We start from the raw sequence: 22723 nt of genomic DNA, 5'->3' as shown, positions 1-22723 counted from the left end.
AAATAGGCCAATCGGCAGATCACGTGGGGTAGGGTCGATTGCCAATCTTCAATGTACCTAAATACCCACGTGATCCAACTACCGGGGTATTCCACCCTCGATGGATCTCGTACGGAACAAACCGCCGAGGTGAGCCTGTCCCATGCGCAATTCCGAGCGGCTTAATCGCCGAGAACCGTCGGTCCAAATGTCCCCCTTTTACGGCAAACCAACGGCTTTCTAACCACCAACACACAAAATGCTCAGTCAATGAAAGAATCGACGCGACGAGCTGAAAACATTTAACAATTGGGGTATTTATTAATAATAATGGGGAACCAGGGAAGCACGTAAGAGCAGAACTATTCTGACTATACGAAATGCGATGCAAACATTTACAGCACACAAAGCACTTAACAATTTCCTACTTATTAGACGGGCCCACGGACACACGTACGCATAAACACACCCAAGAAATGGTGGCAGAGGCCTTTCATAACGAGCTCCAGCTCGGAGGACAGGTGAGCTGAAACCCAGAACTTCGAAGATGGATGGAGGTTACTGTTTTCACCCCTTTCTGTTTATTTGTTTGTTTGTTTGTGAACAGTATTACGGAAAAACTCCTTGACGGATTTCGACGAAACTTTGTGGGGGGTTTGGTATGGTCCAAGGATCATGCCATTAAATTTTTGACCCCCCCCCCCAAAAAACTTTTTTAGAGAAAATCTTTTTTTTTGCATTTCTACATGTTTTAAGTGATTTCCAACCCCCGCCCAAAAAAATTGTTACCCCCCCCCCAAAAATAGAGAATTTTTTTTTGCATTTATACATGTTTTAAGTGATTTCCAACCCCCCCCCAAAATTGTTAGAGAAATTTTTTTTTTGCATTTCTACATGTTTTAAGTGATTTCCAATGCCCCCCCCCAAAAAAGGAATTTTTTTTTGCATTTCTACATGTTTTAAGTTATTTCCAACCCCCAAAAATTGTTCCCCCCCCAAAAATGTTAGAGAACATTTTTTTTTTTTGCATTTCTACATGTTTTTAGTGATTTCCAACCCCCCCAAAAAAAAATGTTAGAGAAAAAATCTATTTTTTTGCATTTCTACATTTTTTCAGTGATTTCCAAACCCCCACCAACAAAAAAAAAATTGTTCAAGAAAAAAAAATTTTTGCAACTTTTTTTTCAACAAAATTTCGATTTCTTTTTTTTGCATTTCTACATGTTTCAAGTGATTTCCAACCCCTCCCCCAAAAATTGAGAAAATTTTTTTTGCATTTCTACATGTTCCAAGTGATTTCCAACCCCCAAAAATTGTTAGAGAAAATTTTTTTTGCATTTCTACATGTTTTAAGTGCTTCCCAATCCCCCCCCCCAAAAAAGGAATTTTTTTTTGCATTTCTACATGTTTTAAGTGATTTCCAACCGCCCCAAAAAATTCTTCCCCCCCCCAAAAAAAAAATGTTAGAGAATTTTTTTTTTTTTGCATTTCTACATGTTTTAAGTGATTTCCAACCCCCTCCCCCCCAAAAAAAATGTTAGAGAAAAAAATATTTTTTTGCATTTCTACATCTTTTAAGTGATTTCCAACCCCCCCAAAAAAAAATTGTTCGAGAAAAAAAAGTTTTGCAACTTTTTTTTTCAACAAAATTTCGATTTCTTTTTTTTTTGCATTTCTACATGTTTTAAGTGATTTCCAACCCCCCCCCCCCCAAAAAAAAAATGGAGAAAAGAACTATAACTCTGTCAGCACTGTTGACATCATATTTAATGAATAAGATATAAGGTTCACTTGAGTGACCCAGCAGTATTGGCGGTGGAGGTTTTGCACTCTCCCGAGTGCTCCCCCTCTCGTTAACCTCCGCCATCGAAGATGGACGGAGGTTACTGTTTTCACCCCTGTCTGTTTGTTTGTTTGTGAAGAGTATTACAAAAAAACTCCTCGACGGATTTCGACGAAACTTAGTGGGGGGATTAGGTATGGTCCAAGGATCATGCCATTAGATTTTGGACTTGGTCCAAAGTCCAATATGGCCGCTATGGCGGCCATTTTGAAAAAATATTTGAATTTTTGTTTTTGCATTTCTACATGTTTTAAGTGATTTCCACCCCCCCAAAAAAAATTGTTAGAGAAAAAAAACCAGAAAATTTTGCCTTTCTTTCCAACAAAATTTGGATTTTTTTTTTTTGCATTTCTCCATGTTATAAGTGATTTCCAACAAAAAACATGCCAAAATTATAATTGCGGCTGATTTTTGAACTTCAGGTGGATATACCCACGTAAAATCAATTTCTGTCTCAAGGAATCTAGTTATGACAAATTAAATGAGTATGTAAAAGTTAAAAGTAAAATACACCCATGTGGGAGTGACGGTCATCTCTGCGAGAAACAAGGTAAAACCAAAACTAGCCTTCTAGCTGTTAAAATAAAAAAAGTGTTGCGGTGTTCCGAACGAGAGCTGAATGGGGTCTATTTCCTGACTTACCACACAGCTGTAGCTGTCTACTGGACACCAATCACCAAATTTATATACTATACTCTCCTCTGCACTAATGCCAACGAGTCCGTCAAATAATGTCCAGTAGGTAGATGGCCAAGAGTCCATAGAAGTAGGTGGTATAATCACTATCACTCCATGTAGTAGAGTATGTAGGTACAGTAGCAAATGGCAGAGAGATAACTACGACACAAACCAGTCAGTCAGTGGATTTGATGGGTAGATACGTAGGCCTAGCCTTTTTGTTTTCCAATCTCTTATAAAAGTGCAACAACAACACTGACTACACCACACTACTCACTCTTACTATCCACAGTTCTGTTCGTTCAGTTCAGAATATTCCAGTTGACTCTACTGGACCAACCGATGACTGTGCACTATATGCAGGAATAATGTTTATATGTGTACGACATAAGATAAACGCGGAAGGAAACCAGAAATATGGCAATCGCACATGGCGATTATTTGACGAAGCAGTGCTAAACACCGGAAATATCAAAAACACAACAACACCGTAAAAACTTCATATGACTGGACACCTGTCCCGTCGTGTCGGCTGCCGATCAATATTCGTGTCAAAAGAAGGATGGCGTATATCAAAGTGCTGGAAAACAATGGAGATCTCTCTATTGTTTTCCAGCACTTTGACGTATATGAAACACATAACGATATGCCATCCGATATTTTTCGATTCTGATAGCTTCTATGACCAAGGCCTATGGCAATTTGCCGATTTGGTGGGGACATTGGGCTATGAGTGGGGGTACCTAAAAAGCTATACTATGAGCAGGCAGGCGGGCCGCGGGCGGGCAGGCAGGCAGATTATATAATAGGAGTCACAAACCGAGAGTTAACCAATACCAAGCATGAGAACGACCTTTACAAGCATGAGTTCCTGTTACTAGGTTGTAGTGTTCTCGGGTCAGGAGGGATTTTTGGCCTACTTTGAAGTCACGTGACGCGAAAACGAAAGCAAACATCGAAAATCCGGCCTGATTAAATCTAGATATTGTCCCATAGATTAATATGCCACAATCAAATTCAAGATAACTTAAGAAATGTAGGAGGAGATAGATTTTGAAAATAGTCATTTTGCAACTACATGAAGCAGTTTTCGCAAAATTCAAAGTCATGTGACGTGTACGTATTCGAAGATATCGGTATTCTTTCGAATGGACATGAAAGACAAGGTCAGCTGTTATGCAATGACACCATTCACTAACTTTTACCATGCCCAGTAGAGAATATATAGCCTCCTGAAGGTAGGGCAGTTTTTGCAAACTTTGAAGTCACATGACGCGAAAACGAAAGCGAAATTTGAAAATCCGTCCCGACCAAATTTAGATATTGTCCCATGCATTCATATGCCACAATCAAATTCAAGATCACTTGAGAAATGTAGGACATAGATTTTGAAAATCGTCATTTTCGCATTTTTTGCCAACTTTGAAGTCACGTGACACGAAAACGAAAGCGAATATCGAAAATCTGGCCCGACCAAATTTAGATATTGTCCCATATATTCATATGCTACAGTCAAATTCAAGATCGCTTGAGAAATGGCGGAGGAGATAGAATTTGAAAATCGTCATTTTCGCAACTTCAAAGGCCTCGTGACCTTGACCTTGACCTTCGGTGACATTGAAAGTCATACCATCGTGTACGTCTCATCGACCTCTATCAGGATCACTAATGACCAGATCTCCCGCTTCAACTTCATTGTGAATGGACGGACGGACGGATCGAAGGACATCGACACCCATATTGTTAGGTCATGCTCGAAGAGATGACCTAAAAAGGGAAAGTTGCAAACTATAACTCTGTTAGCACTGTTGACGTCAAATTGAATGAATAGGATATCAGGTTCACTTGAGTGACCTAGCAGTATTGGCGGCGGAGGTTTTGCACTCTACCGAGTGCTCCCCCTCTAGTTTGCATTTGCCCCTGTGTCCATCCATCACCATGTGCGCCAGGACCATCCACTTTTGTGAGGACTGCCCTGCAGCCAGCCTGTGCATCCAGTCCATTTTTACCTTCGCAAACTTTGTTTGACGAAGGTATTGTATTGACCCCTGTGTATTTATTTATTGGTAAATATGTGTGTGGACAACATTGCGCAAAAACTGCTGGACCGATTTGCATGAAATTTTCAGAGATGATGTGCAGTTACTCAAGGACGCCAGGCGAAGCTTTTGGGAGCAATCGGATTAAAGGTCAAGGTCACGGTCACGGTCACGAAAAGGTCAGAATCGTTTTTTCGTCATAACGCGGTCAATTTTTATGCGAACGAGATAAAACCAACACCAAAATGTTAATTACTCAATTCTACATTCTAGGCTATACCACATGAAAGTGTGGCGTAATTACCCTAGGTAGCGGTTGGGGGTCAAAGGTCAAGGGGGTCACCACAAAGCATTTTTCATTGGGCAGCGTCGTGGACACCATTACGCAAAAACTACTTAGCAGATTATGATGAAATTTTGTGGACTTGTTTGACATCATGAGAGGACAAATCGATTAGATTTTGGGAGCGATCGGATCAAAGGTCAAGGTCAAGGTCACAAAAAGGTCAAAATCGTTTTTTTGCGATTAAAGTGTCAATTTTGTTCCGATTTATTTCAAATTAAGTCCAAAATGTTCAGTATTCAAATCCCGATCCACTGATATAGCGTATGGTATAGTGGTTGCAACCCTAGTTAGTCTGTGGAAGTCAAAGGTCAAAGGGGTCACCAAAATGGAGTTTTTGATTGGGAAGCGTTGTGGACAACATTACACAAAAACCACTTCGCAGATTGTCATGAAATTTTGTGGATGTGTTTGGCATCACGAGAGGACAAATCGATTAGATTTTGGGAGAGATCGGATCAAAGGTTAAGGTCAAGGTCACAAAAAGGTCAAAATCGTTTTTTCGCGATTAAATTGTCAATTTTGTTTTGATTTACAGCAAATTAACTCCAAAATGTTCAAAATTAAATTCCCCATCCTCTAATATGACACATGGTATAGTACTTTTGCCACCCAAGGCAGCGGTTGGGGGTCAAAGGTCAAGGGGGTCACACAAATTCACATTTATATCGGAAAGTGTTGTGGACAACTAAACGCAAAAAAAAACAAAACGCAGAGAGGCTTTAATTGTTTTGGATTTGTTTGGCATCATGAAAGGACAAATCCATTACATTTTGGGAGCGATCGGATCAAAGGTCAAGGTCACAAAAAGGTCAACATCGTTTTTTCATGATGAAAACGGTTAATATGTTTCCGATTTACATCAAATTAACTCCAAATTGTTCAGTGTTCAATTCCCCATCTTCTGAAATGACACAAGGTATAGTACTATTGTCACCCAAGGTAGCGGTTGTGGGTCAAAGGTCATGGGGGTCACGAAATGCATATTTGTATTGAGATGCGTTGTGGACAACTTAATACAAAGGTAATAACTAGAATATATCTCTGTCTCTAAACTGTGTGTCTGTTGATGCAACAAGGGCCATAAGGGCCCCACCAAACTTAATTACTAAGTAAAATACAACAAATTTTCATTAAGGAGACTTGGTATAGTTTGATATGCACATAGCTTCGCTCATGGTTTAGTAAAAGGAGTTTCACTTTCTTGTTTAATTAGACGCCAATTAAAATGACGTTTCTGTCCTCGCTCGGATTTGAAAACATGATCTACTTGATCCAGGTCGTGTCTGCGTGGTCAGTGACATTCGACCGAATCTGACCCTACATGCTACAGAGTTCGGCACTCGGGACAACGAATCACCTAAAATTGTCATAATCGTAATAGTTCTTATAACAAAATCCTTTCACAAAATCCGGATCATGGACTTTAAATTTGCAAAATTCCCGAGCAGATTTAGTGGAATTTTAGTTCCTCATTTCACTCTCATGCCATGTTCAAAATAGTGGCTGTGGCGAAGGTATGCGCTCTACGAGTGCCCGTTCTAGTTGTTTTGCGACCATCTCCATCCATTCCCCTGCATCAATGAACTTTGAAATGACTTTTGCCTTTCCCCTTTCACAGATCACAAGTCCTGGGCCATGGTTAAGTAATGGATAAGTCAAATGAAAATTGTAAATACGTGAAACCCCGCCTGCATGTTTGTTTTAGCGCCGGCAATTTTAGTTAAGTTGTCCGAATGAGTCTGAGAGTTTGTTTAGTTAGTTACGCAGCGCATTAGGTTATTTATTTTTGGGACACATATAAAGAAATATCTCACTCGGGGATCTAATAATAATATAAATAACAGAGACACGGGAGATAGAGGAGAGAGGAGGTGAAGTGGACGACACAAAGGACGAACACACACACACACACACACATGGAGGTAGTGAGGGACATTCCGACTATACGAAATGTGATGCAAACATTTACAGCAAACAAAGCACTTAACAATTTCTTACTTATTAGACGGGCCCACGGACACATGTACGCACACACACACACACCCAAGAAATGGTGGCAGAGGCCTTTAATAACGAGCTCCAGCTCGGAGGACAGGTGAGCTGAAACCCAGAACCTATCTCGAACCTCTCCACCTCGTGTGGTCTTCAAGTTTTTCGGACCCAGGCTCCAGCGAGAGCGAGCTGGACCCAATCGCCGTGAGCCGCGATCCTTCCCGAGCTCCCGCGAATCCTCCTGCGCTTCTCAACACGTGCTGGTGAGACGAGGCGCCGATCCTTCCCGTCGATGCGTCGCCTCCCCGAGGAACCACCTCTAAGAAGAGGCCGATGAGTCGTACCAAGCCGGGAACCAAAATGGAGAACAAAGAGCTCCACGAACTAAGAAGAAGAAGAAGCCACCATCGCAGCACGAGCCGAGCAACCAGCTCAACTCTCTCCCAAACAAAGCAGCTCTCCAAGAAGTCTACCGAGCCAAGCAGAAGCCGAAGGCCCACTGACCCACCAAAGCAAAAAGCCTCCAAAAAGCCTCCTCCCGAGCCAGACCTCAGCTGAAGCTCACTGAGCCAGCCGAAGCAAAAAGCTTCCGAAGGCCTCAACCCTAACCCAAGCCAAACAGGACCCGAAGGTCTGTTGAACGACTACTCTCTGCCGAAGCAAAAAGCTTACTACTCAAGAACAAAGAAAGAATCTCGTCCTTATCCTTCTCCGCCCCTCCCCCACGCCCGGCGTGACTCATGCCCTCGTGATCCATCCCCCCACTCAACCACGGGTGGGAGGGAGTTGTTGACATCATGAATCATGAGGCGGCAGGGTTCTTCTTCCTCTTCGCAGAAGAGGGGGAGGGACGTCTTCATTGTTTCGTTCCCCAACTAGTAAATCGATCCGCAGTGCATCTAATCTATTTCTGAACATTTAAACAATGAAAGGTGAGCTATCAAGGGAACAAGCACTTATCGACATAGCTGACTAAAGGAACCTGTATGTTGTGTGCTATCGAATTCCAAATTCGTAACAATATATATATATATATATATATATATATATATATATATATATATATATATATATATATATATATATATATATATATATACATATATACATATATATACATATATATATATATATACATATATATATATATATATATATATATATATATATATATATATATATATATATATGTTGTTACGGCCGTGGAAATTCGCAAAACACCATAAAGGTCCTAAAGTCAGTTATATCGCTAAGTGTGTGTTCAGATAGATTTCCCCACCGTTGTTTAATGGGGTTTATTTGTGTGGACAGGGCTGTGATCTTTGAGTTAGCCGTTATTCTTTGCTATCGTTATTTTGGACCAACCAAACCACCAACTACCTTTTTACAAGCACCCAACCACACCACCCTCACGACCACCACCCCACGCCAACCACGCCACAATTACAACAACCACACCACCAATCACCTTCTCCACACCCACGCTACAACTCTCTCCGCATCGAAAACCGTCTCTGTCATGGAGAAAGAAGAAGGCGTTCCGATAACGCACGGATTTTTCCTCTTACTTTCCCGCGCTTTGGGATGGGGGAGGGGCGAGTGGAGGGAGAATAGAGAAGTGCTACCAGGATGATTGTTACGAAAAACCCCGACCCACGAGGGAAACGCCCCTCTTCTGGAAGTTTCCCGCAGGAGCTGGAAAGAGGGCGGGGCGAGGAAGGAGGGGGAATGAAAGCGAGCGCTGAATGCAGCAAGGTGTGTGTGTCGTAAGAGCGGAGCTGTGTGGAGAGAACCGAGTCTCTGTGGGGGTTCGGAGTGTGTCTGTCGGGGTTCGGAGAGTCTGGAGAAGCCAAGGAGCTGTGTGGAGGTCTGGGCCCGTGTCAGAGTGGGAGCTTGGAACAGTCAGTCGGTGGAGGTCCGGGCGTCGCGAAGGAGACGCGGGCTGGAGGCGCAGCCCTGCTGTGTTGCGCGAACCTGCGCGTTCGTGTGGGGAGAGCCGGAGAGAGCTTGCCTGCCACGCGGAAGGCCCGAGCTCAATCGCGGCTACGCTAGCTGCTGTAGGGACGGGACGTCGCGACTCGCCCCATCAAGGCACCACGAGGGTGCAGGTAACCTGCAACGGTCTCGTGGGGCCCTTTCGGTCACCAAAGTCCCACGTTATAAAGGCCCACGGGCCGAGTCTGACTCCCTTGTCTATGAGGGGGTCTTTCTTGCTTTTCTTTTGAATGAATGTTGGGGCGCCGTGTCCCGCTAAGTCGAAACTGTTAAGTGTACATTGATAATAACTAATAGACGGTGGTAACTCTTGGTCCTTGCTCGTGTTTTGTGCCCGTCCCGCACATTGCTTGTTTGGTTGCATGACTGCATGCGTGTTTTTGCATACCTGCATGGCTGTATATGTGCATGTGTGTAAATAAATGTGCCTTGTTGAATGTGAACCCATTCGTCGTGTCATTTTCCCATACTGAACCACCGTATTGCATTTCGGAATGGTCGTTGGTTTTTGAAAACCGATAAAAGAATTGGGTCTGGCGAGGTCTGGCGATAATACCCCGCTCGGTTATCCCAGAACGGAACGAACCGCTTAAGCGGTTCATGTCCAAGCAGGCCTTCGCCGAGGTACGGTCTCTCAGTAGGTTACTCGTGCAAATACTTAGGTATATCGATATTCGGCCATTTACCCTGTCGCACGCGGGTAGAATACGGACTAGGCCGTGGTGGGGTTAAGAACCCACCTGTGACTGGTTTCTGGCGTTGTTCCAGAAAGTCACGACTGAATTGCTTGTCCGGTGGGCGTGCGGCTGCTATTAGTCAAAAGCGGTCGTTCGCACGCTGGGTGGACGGTAGATTCGTAACAATATCTATCTATATATATATATATATATATATATATATATATATATATATATATATATATATATATATATATATATATATATATATATATATATATATATATATATATATATATATATATATAGTTACGGCTGTGGCAATTCGCATTACACCATAAAGGGCCCTCAGGTGAGATATCTTCATAGGTACATGTGTAGTTAGCCCAAACCCGTTGTATAGAGGGAATTTATGTGATCCATCCGGGCTGCGACGCTTTGAGTCAGTCATTTTTCTTTTTCTATCTTTTATTTCAAACACACAACATTTCAACAACCACGCCATCCCCATCACAGCGCCAACCACACTGCAACCACGCCACCTCCACCATCTACGCTACTACATCTTCGCCACTACGTCCGCTTCCGAACGGCAAACAAAGGCGCCAAGGAGGGAACTGCGAGGATGCGCAGGTTTCCCCGCCTGTTCCTTCCGTTTGACTTCCCCGCGCTTTGGAGTGGAGGAGGGGCGATGCAGGCCAAAGGTCAGAGCTCATGTAAAGGAGGGGCCTCTTTTTGGGGGAATAATTATCTGGCCCAGAGCCAAAAACTGACTCCCCAGCCCCCGCACGGGGCGGGGTGGAGGGAAAGCGTGAGGGAACGCCCTTTTCGGGAACCCTCTCGAAGGAAGGTGGAGCCGAGAACGGGGCGGGGCGAAGGGCGGAGCCCCGCGCGATAAAAGACGGACACGGGCGGGCGCGCCAGTGCTTCCTCTTCCGTCTCTTCCTCTTCGTCTTGGCTGGTGGTCTGGTTGGTCTTCAGTTGGTTTTTGTGGAGAGTTGGTCTTCGGGAAGAGGTCCTGCGCCCGTGCCTTGGAGAGCGGCCCTGTCACGAAGGCACGGACGAGAGACGCAGGAGCGCCAGTGGTGGGGTGGACCTGCGTGTCCGGACGGGGAGTGCCGGAGATGGTTCGCTGGCCACGAGAGAGGTCAGCGCCCGGCGCGACCACGCTGACGGTCGCGGGAGAGGGACTCACCAGCCATAAAAGGGAAGTCGCGACTTCTTTCTTTCTTTTCTTTGGGGTTTTGTGTGAATGTCCGTGGGTGGCGCCAGTCTGGCTCAAGTAGAATTGTTTTAAGTGTTGCCGTGTGTACGCGTATTCGGTTGTAGCTCTGCATCGTTCCTTTTGTTTTAATTGCTTTATGTGCATTACTGTATGACTGCAAATACGTACTTGTCTGTGTGTGCGTGTAAATAAAATACTTGCTTGTTGAACTGTTCCCGCTCTGCTTCGTCTCTTTTCCTTTTTTATTGACCCTCCATCTTGCATCACGGAAAGGGGTTCGTAGTGGGTGCAACATCCCGGTAATTAATCGGAACCGTCAAGGCCGATGATAACACCGCTCGGTTATCACTGTAGCACGGAACAGACCGCTTAAGCGGTTCGTGTCCGGAGTCGGCCTGTGATGTGGTACGATCGCCCAGTCGACCATCCGCGCAGGTACTTAGGTAGATCGAATTTGGCGAGCGACCCTATCCTGCGTGGGTGGGCAATTGGCACGGTCGTGGTGGGGTTAAACCCCCACCCGTGACTAGCTCCCGGCATTGTTCCGAGAGGGTCACGACAGAATTGTCCGTCCGGTGGGCGACGTGCCGCGATTCGAGTTACGTGGCCGTCCGCACGCCGGCGGGCGCGAACTCGCAACAATATATGTATGTATGTATGTATGTATGTATATATATATATATATATATATATATATATATATATATATATATATATATATATTTGAACAACTGGAGAGGGTGGCGCTGAAGATGCCCTTTGCCTGGGGCGTCATTTTCTCTTGTGCTGGTCCTCCGTCCACTGAAGGCCTCCCCAATATTTCAAGTTGACAGGTCATTTCCATCTCATGTCCAACACAAGCTTGTTTGTTCTCACTAACCTTGCCCCCCACTTTTTATTTACTCATGTTAATCATGTCTATCTGTATGTTCCCCAATCCCAGTATATTTTGTTGGCTTTTCACTGCCATCCTGCTCTTCCATGAGCCCCGTCCTTTGTCCAAACTGAACGCTAATATCGTAGCACTTACGATCCGCCTCGTCTCATTGCTGCTACACTATTGGAGAATGCAATAATTGAGTGCAACCTTTTATCCCATTAAAACACAGCACAAATACTTTGGATGTGGTTTGACTTTATTCTTGTGTTTTTGCAACTGTGATGTTGAACTTTTTCAAGAAGAGGCTTTGGCTTTGTTGATGTAGTATATGAATCCATATTATTGATAAAATAAAATTAGTTTCTGCTTCAAACACTGACAGTGCATTTGCTGAAATTAAGAAGGAGGGTGACCATGTCAAAAGTAAAACTCCAACAGTCCAACAGGGTCGCTGATTCATGGTGTGTCAGGAGCAAATAGCAGCAGCTGCAGCAGAGGGACCACCTTTATGGTTGAAAGGTCAGCAACAACAGCCTGTGGAACATAGAACCGCAGCTATCCACAAATCAACACCATGAATGACCGAGATGGGCATGTGGATGTGTGCAAGTGTCTGTTCCCACAGAGGTAATGCTTCGTTAACGGTCAAGATGATTCCCATGTTAGTCTTTCACGAAGTGGCTGGTCAAGCCTGACCCTCGATTAAGTAGTCGTGGCAGAAATTTGTAATTTGTTCATGGTGTCGACCATAGCTCGCCTTCTCTTCACGAGGGATACTGTGGGATATTTAACATCGACCAATTAATGCTGGCAGACAGGACGCCCGTTTTTACGTTCATCCGAGGGACATACACACATTGATGAATAACCCTGCCCATGAAACATTGAGATGACAGCTTATGGCTGATTCGGGATTCAAACCCAGAATTGATAGCTTTGAGGGGAGTGTGCATACCTCAAGGCCATCCTGCCAGCCCCCACAGACTTTGACATGTTTAAATTAATTTGGTTACCTGTGGGCCAAATTGATTAACAATAGACTAATGCAGGTCAAGCATATCAGCAGGAAAGGATCGTTGCAACAATCGTCAGAAAGCAAATGTTTTTGCTGAGAATAAAAAAAGGCAGAAAAATTATATGATGGCAATTAAACTGGCCATCTACTTTTGGCAGAAGTATCAGGAAGTACAAGCCGAGAAAAATGTGAGAATGGAGGATGAGAGGATAGAGAAAAGTGGGATAGCAAAGTGTGGAGAGAAAGGAAAGATGTATGGGAAGAGATAAGAGTAGGGGGAAGGAAGGGCACTCACTGCATGGAAAGAGACATGGATGGAGTAATAGGGTGGACGAGTCAGAGATTTGTATAAACACATGCATTTCATTTTTATAACATTTTTGATCAAGAATCCCCACACTATGACGACAGTCAAAATCATGATGTCGAAGATGCTGTTAGACCATACATGTATGAACCCGAGGTGAAGATGACGTCGTAGGAGGGACGGAGCCAATCAAACGTTTTTTGGGGGGCGGGGCCAATTGAGCGTAAAAGGTCACCAAATAACAATAAAATCTTTTCCTTTCAAGATTTTTATTCAAAAAAACAAAAAACAATTAAGTGTTAAGTGAAGCCATATCTATTCATGAAACCAAGCATTATTTTCTGATCCTGTGGACCTTTAATGGTTAGGTTAAAGGGTTAAATATGCCTGGTGTTGGCTTAATCGCTGGAGTGGTGGGCTTGGGATCCCACTCGACTGTTGAATTAATACCAGGTGGGGTTGACTCTGCCTGTCATCCTTCCGAGGTTGGCAAAATGAGTACCACCTTACTGGTATCCTGTATTGGAGTGGTGACCTGTCCAGGATCGTACCCAATAGCCAAGGAGACTGCTTCGGCAGCACCAATGCTCTGCACAGAGTATGGGTCCCAATGGATAGTTAAATATCTGATTAGTTGTATAGTGTCATAGTTGCATATTTAGAGTAGATGTATTGTGAACCCCAATTTAGATCTGCCAAGATAGTGTTTAGAAGGGCCTTGTCTCCATTTCAACCCTTTGTATTTTTCAATATCAAATGTAATTTTTTTCTCATTTATTTATTTGTTTAATACAATTTTTCCTTTCTCATCACCGGCCTCACAACTAACGGTCTTTGCACCGAGTACCACACACTTCTCATTTGAATCAGACTAATCGATGGTGCACTCAAGCCGGGCAACTAATGGACATGCCCGATGACGTCATAGTATGTATAGTTTTAAATCGAGTTTCGGAGGAGAAAGTTCAGCTGAAGAGCTGGGAATGTCAAGTTTGAGCGGGAATTCAGAGAGCGAGGAAAGTGTGCATTCTCTTACAGCCTCTTATCTCCATGGAAGCCCTCACCAAGGACTCTCTATCAGAGCGTTATCGGGGTTGTTTAGATCCTCGTCCTCCACCCCCTCTTCCAACCAACTTTCTGTGTGTGACTGCCTCTTGAGAGATTGCGTGTCATTAAGTTGAGAATCGACCGAGATCTTTATAGTTTATATTAAGTGTATTTTATTTTCTGATTGGGATATCCTCTTCTTCGTCACATCTATTTCTGCAACTGTTGTTGTTTTGCGTGCTTCCGCCCCGGTTTGTGATACACATTTAATTAAAAGTCATTATTTATTACCCCACCCATGTGAAGCACAAAGTAGGGTTAAGCAATTGGTTCACTTCTGTCTGTCTGTGTCTCTCGAAACATCAGTTTATGATCGAGTAAAAACTTAATTTCAATTGAGTGTTAAATTTTGAAGACGAATCCGAACATGAATCAGAAAACACACCTGCAGTTTAACAGTACTTTGACACTCATTTTGACCCAATCACATGTGTGGAGAGCAGTGAGATAATATTATATTCTGTCTGCCTGTATGACAGTTAAACAAAATTTAAAATCATTCCAAACAGGAAACTTACCATTTTTAAGGACGTCATAAAGGACACAAACAACAGTAACGACAAACTAATGCAAGTAATGTAAAATAAGGTGGTGTAAAAAATGCTGCATCAATGGCAGTAGACTTCCAAATTTTTTTTTTCCCCAGACTATAAATCTTAATTTTATTACGTCAACCACCGAAGGTGGAAGGAGGTTATGTTTTCAGCCCCGTCTGTCTGTTTGTTTGTTTGCGAACAAAATATATCAAAAAGTTGTTGATGGATTTAGATAATATTTTGTGGAGAGTTTGGGTATGTGACAAAGACAAAATGATTAGATTTGGGTGAAGATCCGAATCCGGATCTGGATCTGAGAATTTTAAAAGTGATTCTTCACCATTGGGAGATAGGGCCAAAAATGACATCTAGCAGGATGTTTCAAAAAGTTGCAGATGGATTCAGACGAAACTTGCTGAGCCAGTTGGGTATGTAACAAGGAAGAATTGATTCGATTTTGGTGAAGATCTGAATCCAGATCCTAGAATTTTTGAAGTGATTCTTCACCATTGAGTGATTGGATATCTCATATCGCAGGATATCTCAAAAAGTTGTGGACGGATTTGGACGAAATTTGGTGGATGAGTTGGTTAGGTGATAAGAACAAGCTCATTCAATTTTAGTTCAGGTCCAAATCCAGATCCGGCCTATCAGTGGGAAACAATACGTAAACTAATCAGCCTGGCGGAGGTATGCGCTCTACCGAGTGCCCTTCTAGTTTCGATTGAATTACATATTTGAATACTGCAGAACACAAGTAGCCTTGTTGGCACTTTCAAAATCCTCCAGTTTAGCAGTACTTGCACAAAATATTATATCATTTTACACCATCTTGACCAAACAAATATGCTGCTTGCGCTCTCAGCATTGGGGAATATTGAGATTCACACAAAATGGTGGCTCATAGGAAATATATTGTGCTCGGACATACAAAGCAAGAGTTGAAAAGATTCTTCACATGTCCTTTTTCTCAAGACTGTATGTATGGGGTAAGGTGTTCTCTGAACTCTAGTTTTTCCTGTAGTTGTGGGATCAACGATTGCTTGCCCGTGAGCAGGTAACTTTCCAGCCAGCACATGCGATTTTGGTTTTCGGCATGTGTAAGCAAATTGAAGATTATAACCTTTTCCCGAGCTGCCATTCAACATAATGTAATTTAAATTAAAGCCTCCACATTCAGGCCATCTTGCAGAGTCTTAACTCCGGCGACACCAGCATCGAGTTTGATAAAACCCAGCGGGGGTGGGTGATTGTTAAAATATTGATAAGTCTGAACAGCCCCTTAGGTGAGATGCTGAAATTCATAAAAATTGAGCAATTACTGCAGATAAATCTTTAAAGGGAGGATTTTGCGATTCCCAATGGTTAGATTTCTCTTGACATTTTCAACACATGATCGTTTGAAAAGAAAAGCTCAATGATTAAAAAGAAATTGAACAATTCGATCAAAGTATCCATTTAAAAACCATCTCACCTCCGCTGTGAGCAGATTTGAACTCTCCATGAGGTTTTCGGCTCGTAGTATAAACACTGCAGCTGCCAGCACTGGGGAAGCAGCCATTTTGGGATGAGCAGAAAATTTAAACTGTGCAAATCACATAAAGATGCCATCAACGAATCATTGCAGACATCAGCCAAGAGAGTATAATATGGACAAAAATACAAACCTTCCAGGTGACACTTCCTGTTGAGCTTTCCATCAACAGCATACGTGACCCTCCTCACACCTGGATGGATTATTTTCTCAGCTAACACAAATGGTCTATCACTCAGACAACTATTCTTAAGATATCCCTTTTGAAGTTGCTGATCCTCCAAGCAGCATTATCAGACCAATATGCTTGGTGTTTGCTTCACCAGACAACTCTCGCATTACATTTTGTGGTTCAATCCTCTCCCACACAAAAGTGGCTGACAGGCAGTCGCTATATGCCTCTCAGGTGATCTCGAGACTCACATAAGCTGGTTTGTTACCTGGAATTTGACGATAAAACCAAGTCAGCTTCACATTCTCACTCTGTTAATTCATAAACAATGTCTGGTTAAATCTCTGATTTACTTTTATGAACAAGGTCCTGGGGAAGAAGTTTAATCCTTTCTAAGAGCCCCAATCCAACCCTTATTTGTTCTGGTTAAACCATGTTATCTAAATGGGTTCCAAAGCCAGGTGCTAACTCACTTAACATGCCTACCTGCACCATGCAATGGTGTATGGGTTTACCCTTCAGACTGGGCCTCGCTCCATTCCACATTGCAACCCTGGAAAAGGTTCTTCTCTTTTCACAGTGCAAAATGGTTCATGGTTTCTGTTTTGTTTCATCCAGTATCACATCTCCTACTCTCTGCATCCACCTCACACTATCGTAAGTATTCAACAAATAGCGCATGCCTCATTTGTGTGTTCAAAGCTTGCCATTCACTTTTACCCCTTCCTCCATCTCATGATCCCGTCTCTGAAACAGCGTCCTTGCATCTGTCCAATCCTATCCTTCGAACAGTACTTCAAGTTAGCAATTCACCACAATGTTCTATACATGCACGTGACGATCTGGGATCTTTTCTCATAGCTTGACAATATTGTCTACCTGTTCCCTATTATGCATACCCGCTCAAAATAGGTAAACCTGTCCCTTCATCGAAATTGCCCCCTATTCATTAGATGTCCACTTGATTCCACAAACAGCATTTCTGTATACAGTACGGTGCTGTATTAATCTTCCATAGACCTTGTCCGAAAAAAAAAGGGCGAAATGATTACATCCATAGCTATAAACACAACTCTCATCTGCTTACAGTTTCTTAAATATTTAACATATCACACATTGTAAATACCAAAGATTTCACTTATTTTGGGGGTTTGACTAAATACGGTTAACTACGGAACAGCAAAAACTCAAAATGACATCATGGACAGTCAAACGAAAGACTTTAGATGATGAAAAGCAAAAAGTTGGTAAAAAAAAAAAACTGCCTTTCATAATTATGTAATAGTTTTCCAACTTTTTATGAACTGATGATTTGATTGGTGAGCACAAGAAGTTGAGCATCACCATGACCGTGCCACGTGCGTCGACATGCTTTTCGATTTCCGAATGGTTGTACAAGGTTATTTTATAGTACTGTATGTACTAATTTAACAGTCTGACATGTAAAAGATGATTTGGCCATCTTGTACATAGTATATAGTATACACAATATCAGCACACTATTATATACAACAAAAGAAAATTTCATTACCTCAACACACTTCCATTGGGAATTAAATCTGCAAAATACTTGAATATTTTGTCTTCAATTTACACGTGTTAAAAATAAAAAGTTACTCAACTTTAGATATTCATCATCACTTTGTACAAACCTGTGAAGAAAATGAGTTATGATGCTTGAATTGGAAACGTTTGTGAGTTATTTTAACAGAGTGCAGCAATTGATCAATCCTTGTGAAACAGATTAAGAAAACTTTTTCAATGTATTTGTCTTCCAGTTCTTCTTCTTCTTCTTCTTCTTCTTCTTCTTCTTCTTCTTCTTCTTCTTCTTCTTCTTCTTCTTCTTCTTCTTCTTCTTCTTCTTCTTCTTCTTCTTCTTCTTCTTCTTCTTCTTCTTCTTCTTCTTCTTCTTCTTCTTCTTCTTCTTCTTCTTCAACGGACACAAGTATTCCCAAATTATTTTGAGGTTGGCCGGGGGAAGCTTGGCCCAAGTCTTTCACAAACGGCTGTCCTGGCCTGATGTTTGACTAAGGTTATGGCAGGAATTTTAATTTGGTCATCGTGCTGGTGATAGCTCGCCTACTCTTCTTGAAGGACACCGTGGAATCTTTAACGTCACCCAATTAATACTGGCAGATGGAACACCTAGTTTAATGTCCATCCGAGGGACGGCACATGCATTGATGAATCACTCTGCATGTGAAACACCAGAATGACAGTTTCAATGTATTTAAGTGTTGTTGTTGTTGTTGTTGTTGTTGTTCATCTTTCGGCTGCTCCCGTTAGGGGTCGCCACAGCGGATCATCCGAAATGATCCGCATAATGATTTGGCATAGGTTTTATGCCGGATGCCCTTCCTGACGCAACCCTGGTCACTTCTTACGACACAGGGATAAGGATTGGGTTTCCCCATGATTCCGGGCTGCCCTATACCCTCTCATAGCGCGGCCCAGCGCAGAGCACCCGTCCTCAAGCGATCCTCCAGCCCAAGCCTCCGAGTAGCCAGATTACAGGCGCACGCCACTACGCCTGGTGTAGTTTCAATGTATTTAAGTGTTGACTTAAAATTCTGGAAATAGGAAAAAAAGGTTGAGCATTTGTTTTAAAGAGTTATGGAAACCCACCATATTTGTTAAGGGTCACCTACCTGCAAGGATTTGTGTAGAACCAAATCCTAGCATTCGATCCCACAAAAGAAGCACCTGGTCAGTGGCCAGGTATCCAGAGAAAGCCCTCACAAGCCACTTGAAAGCAATCCGCAGCCTGTAGGGCACAGTTAAAAGCCATTTTAATAGATGTAAGTGACTATCAATATTATATATTTATATGAGCCTGGTGTGGCTTAGTGGTTAAGTTGGTGGCTTGGGATCCTTGCGGTCCTGAGTTCGAGCCCTGCTGGCTGCTGAGTTAGCATCAGGGGGGTTGACGCAGCCTGTCATCCATCTGAAGGTCGGCGAAATGAGCACCAGGATACTGGTAATTATCCCTGCAGGGTCAAAGGCGACTGAAGGGTTGGCATCAGGAAGGGCATCCGGCCGTAAAAAAAAAACATTGCTACAAGAAAGGGTACCATGATTGGAGCCCACAAAAAGCTGACCCCTGCTCAGGGATAAAGGCTTTCAAATGGTGTGATGATGAATATTATATATATACACACTCGAATACAAGACCCGTCGTTTCGCTGACGGAAATACCAATCTTTGCTGTGATGGCCAATCAATAGGGCAAGAAGAAAAAGGATTCCTGGGAGTGTGGGGATAACCAGCGTTGCAAGTTGGTGTTTGCAGTTTCACCATGTGTGCCCATATACCCATAAAAAAAAAATAATGTAAAAAAGACATTAAAAAAAAAAATCATCACAAATCTTCCTGGGAGATCCCTGAATCCACCGTAGTTCGATTTATTGAAATCTGTTAGTCTGTTCTCAAGTTACAACATGACAGACAAACAGACAGGCCAAAATATATATGATATATATAATATTATATGTACAGTAATAAGATATGCAGTCTCTCTCTATTGAGTGCAGCCTGTAGCTGCTGGTTGCATCATTGGTTGGGACACGGCTATGCCGCTGATGCAGTGTCCCCCTTACCAGTACACTGGTACTCATTTTGCCGACCTCAGAAGGATGACAGGCTGAGTCAACCACCTGGTGTATTAATTCAGCAGCCAACGGGACTTGAACGCAGGACCCTGGGATCCAAAGCCACCACCCTAACCACTAAGCCAACACCAGGCTTGATATACACAGTAAGACCCTGACATTAGTGGTGGATACATTCCTGAAAAATTTTTACCAACATGAATGCACATTATTACAGTTTCATTAAAAATAATTACAAATTAAAAAAACAACAGGTACTGTTTGCAATTTTGAAGATACGACGCGACTTGATGTGATGATGATGATGCTGATGAGTTGGAATCCAGTGAACTCCCTGAAGAGGACGCAGGTGAGGGTGATGATGATGAGTCATGCACCGAAGGGGATGTAGGTGAGGGTGCTGAAGGGGATGTGGGTTAGGATTAGCAGGTCATGGCAACAGGATGAAAAGAAAGAATGAGACTCAGGAAATGCTGCATGTAAGTTGCTGTGCAAGGGTTGTGGGTAGACAGAGGAAGGGTGGGTGGTGTGACCATTGTTTGTGGGGGACGGTGGTGGGGGATGGTTTATGCACACATAGAGGTGCTTTTTGCACGGCTGGTGGGAGATGGTTTTTGCAACCACAAAAACCACGGATATAGGAAGCACAGGGCGATGAATATAGAAGCAGGTCACATTTTAAGAACCACGAATATGCGGGGTCCGTGAATATATATATATATATATATATATATATATATATATATATATATATATATATATATATATATATATATATATATATATATATATATATATATATATCTATCATATACAGGGTGTCCCAAAAAAACATACAACTTTTCATTTGCAAAGAGGATGGTCATAACATATATTTTAAAAAAAGATATATGGCTGGATAGAAAGCTGAAAGGTTGAAGTTTATTGTACCAATGTCCGATCACTGCCTGCAAACGCGTTGTCATGTTCTCCATCACTTTGGGAAACGTTTCCTGAGGAATGCTCTGGATTTCTCGGTGGATGTTTTCCTTCAGCTGATCAAGAGTCTGAGGCCTAGGGTTTCCATAGATCCTGTCCTTGAGATACCCCCACAAGAAGAAGTTTGGAGGAGTAAGGTCAGGGGAATACGGTGGCCACTCAACGTCTTCATAGAGGGAGATAAAGCGGCCCTCAAAATGTTGGTTGAGAAAACGCCTTGTTGCTCTGGCTGTATGGGCGGTGCCACATCCTGCTAGAATCACTGGGTTCTCATCTGGATCAGGTTGTTTCTCCTACAGGCCTGAGTACGTAGCTCAGGCAGATAGAATTCCTGAATCATTTCGCGATAGTTCCTCTGGTTTACCATGCAAGTGCGTCCCTGGTCATCTTCAAAGAAGTATGGACCAATTATCCCATACCAACCAACTGTCACCCACATGGTGACTTTGAGAACAGATCGAGGCACCAGTTCAGTTGATGCATTACCAGGATTTTCAGTTCCCCAGTACCGAAAGTTTTGCTCGTTTACCTCCCCGGACAAGTGAACATGGCATTCATCCATCATGTGAAGTTTTTTGAGGAAGTCTGCATCTTCCTCCAACTTTCCTGAGAACCAATTTGCAAAGTCTCGTCGTTTGCGTTTCTGTTGATCAGTAAGCACTCTTTCCGTATGAATTTTGTATGGAAAGGCATGAATGTCTTGGCGAAGGATCCTCTGAACGGTGCTCTTATGAATGTTTGTCTCGGCAGAAAATCGTCGAATCAATTTTTTTGGACTCTGAACGACCGCCTGTCTCACCATTTCCAAATTTTCTTCACTACGACTTGTCCTCTTCCGACCACTGTGACCCTTGTGAAGGTCACAGATGGTTCCCACATTTGTAAACTTTGCGATGGTGCACTTTATTGTCCGAAAGTTTGGTGCATGGCGTAAGTGGATACCGAAATGTATCGAGTAAAGACGTTGCACCTGTATGACACTTTTCGTCTGGTGCCAAAGTTCAACAATTTTCGTCCGTTGTTGTACGGTCAGTCTTGGCATTTTTCTGGCGCTTGCTTGGTATCAAAATAAACTTCAGGGTCTCTGCAACAAGAAATGAAGCATTAGTGACAAAATTACTGCTTTTTTAGGATCAAACGAAGCATTTTAAAAGTTGTATATTTTTTTGGGACATCCTGTGTATATATATATATATATATATATATATATATATATATATATATATATATATATATATATATATATATATATATATATATATATATATATATATATATATATATTTGTTGAATGCACTCGGCATTCCCAAGGTTCTTTTTGAATGAATTTAATCTTCTGTACATAGGTCTGACGCGAGCCCAGTATTAGTTCCCCATTTGGCCACGGCAGTCATAGCCTAAGGGGGTTGGTGAGGGGGAAACACCCCCCCCCTGGCCGAAGGGCCTCGCCATCAAGCCGAAAACCTTCCCAGGGCCCGTCCCAACATTTTTTGTTCCAGAGGTTTCCTTCTATCTTTCACCGTTCAGGAGATTAGCGCGTATAGCCGAAGGGGGTTGGTGAGGGGGAAACACCCCACCTCCCTCCCCTTGGCCGACTTGAAAGCAAGCTACTTAAACTGTGCAATGTCTACAATGAAATACCAAATACTGAAATCAACGGGTTGGAATGGTCAATCACCCATCATAATGCAGAAATAGAGTAACAATGTCCTCTTTATAAGGTATTAATAGTTTAGATTACATAGAAGATTAGATAGATTATATTTGAAGATATATACAGTATATATATATATATATATATATATATATATA

The 22723-nt window shown here is 42.6% G+C and overlaps 1 protein-coding gene across 10 annotated transcripts in view; it reads right to left on the bottom strand.

Moving 5' to 3' along the window:
* Positions 1 to 11892: 11892 nt before the first annotated feature.
* The window catches only part of TBC1D19 (TBC1 domain family member 19), a 93307-nt gene continuing 82476 nt past the window's right edge, over positions 11893 to 22723 (bottom strand). For 7 of the 10 annotated variants that reach the window (XM_085858796.1, XM_085858799.1, XM_085858797.1 and 4 more), the window contains 3 exons: positions 18974 to 19089; positions 16094 to 16164; positions 11893 to 12188 (listed from right to left, as the gene is read on the bottom strand). In XM_085858796.1, the coding sequence (XP_085714922.1) occupies positions 12111 to 12188; positions 16094 to 16164; positions 18974 to 19089 (265 nt within the window). In that variant the 3' untranslated portion in view covers positions 11893 to 12110. Of the gene's footprint in view, positions 12431 to 16093; positions 16165 to 18973; positions 19090 to 20191; positions 20334 to 22723 lie in introns of those variants that run through there. The other 3 variants (XM_085858798.1, XR_015052160.1, XR_015052159.1) reach the window with 3 other exon arrangements.

This window comes from Eptatretus burgeri, chromosome 16 (genome assembly GCF_056783735.1).
Source record: "Eptatretus burgeri isolate ZD-2024b chromosome 16, Ebu_testis_v1, whole genome shotgun sequence".
Classification (NCBI taxonomy): domain Eukaryota; kingdom Metazoa; phylum Chordata; class Myxini; order Myxiniformes; family Myxinidae; genus Eptatretus; species Eptatretus burgeri.
This window is presented reverse-complemented; position numbering and strand designations above follow the sequence as displayed.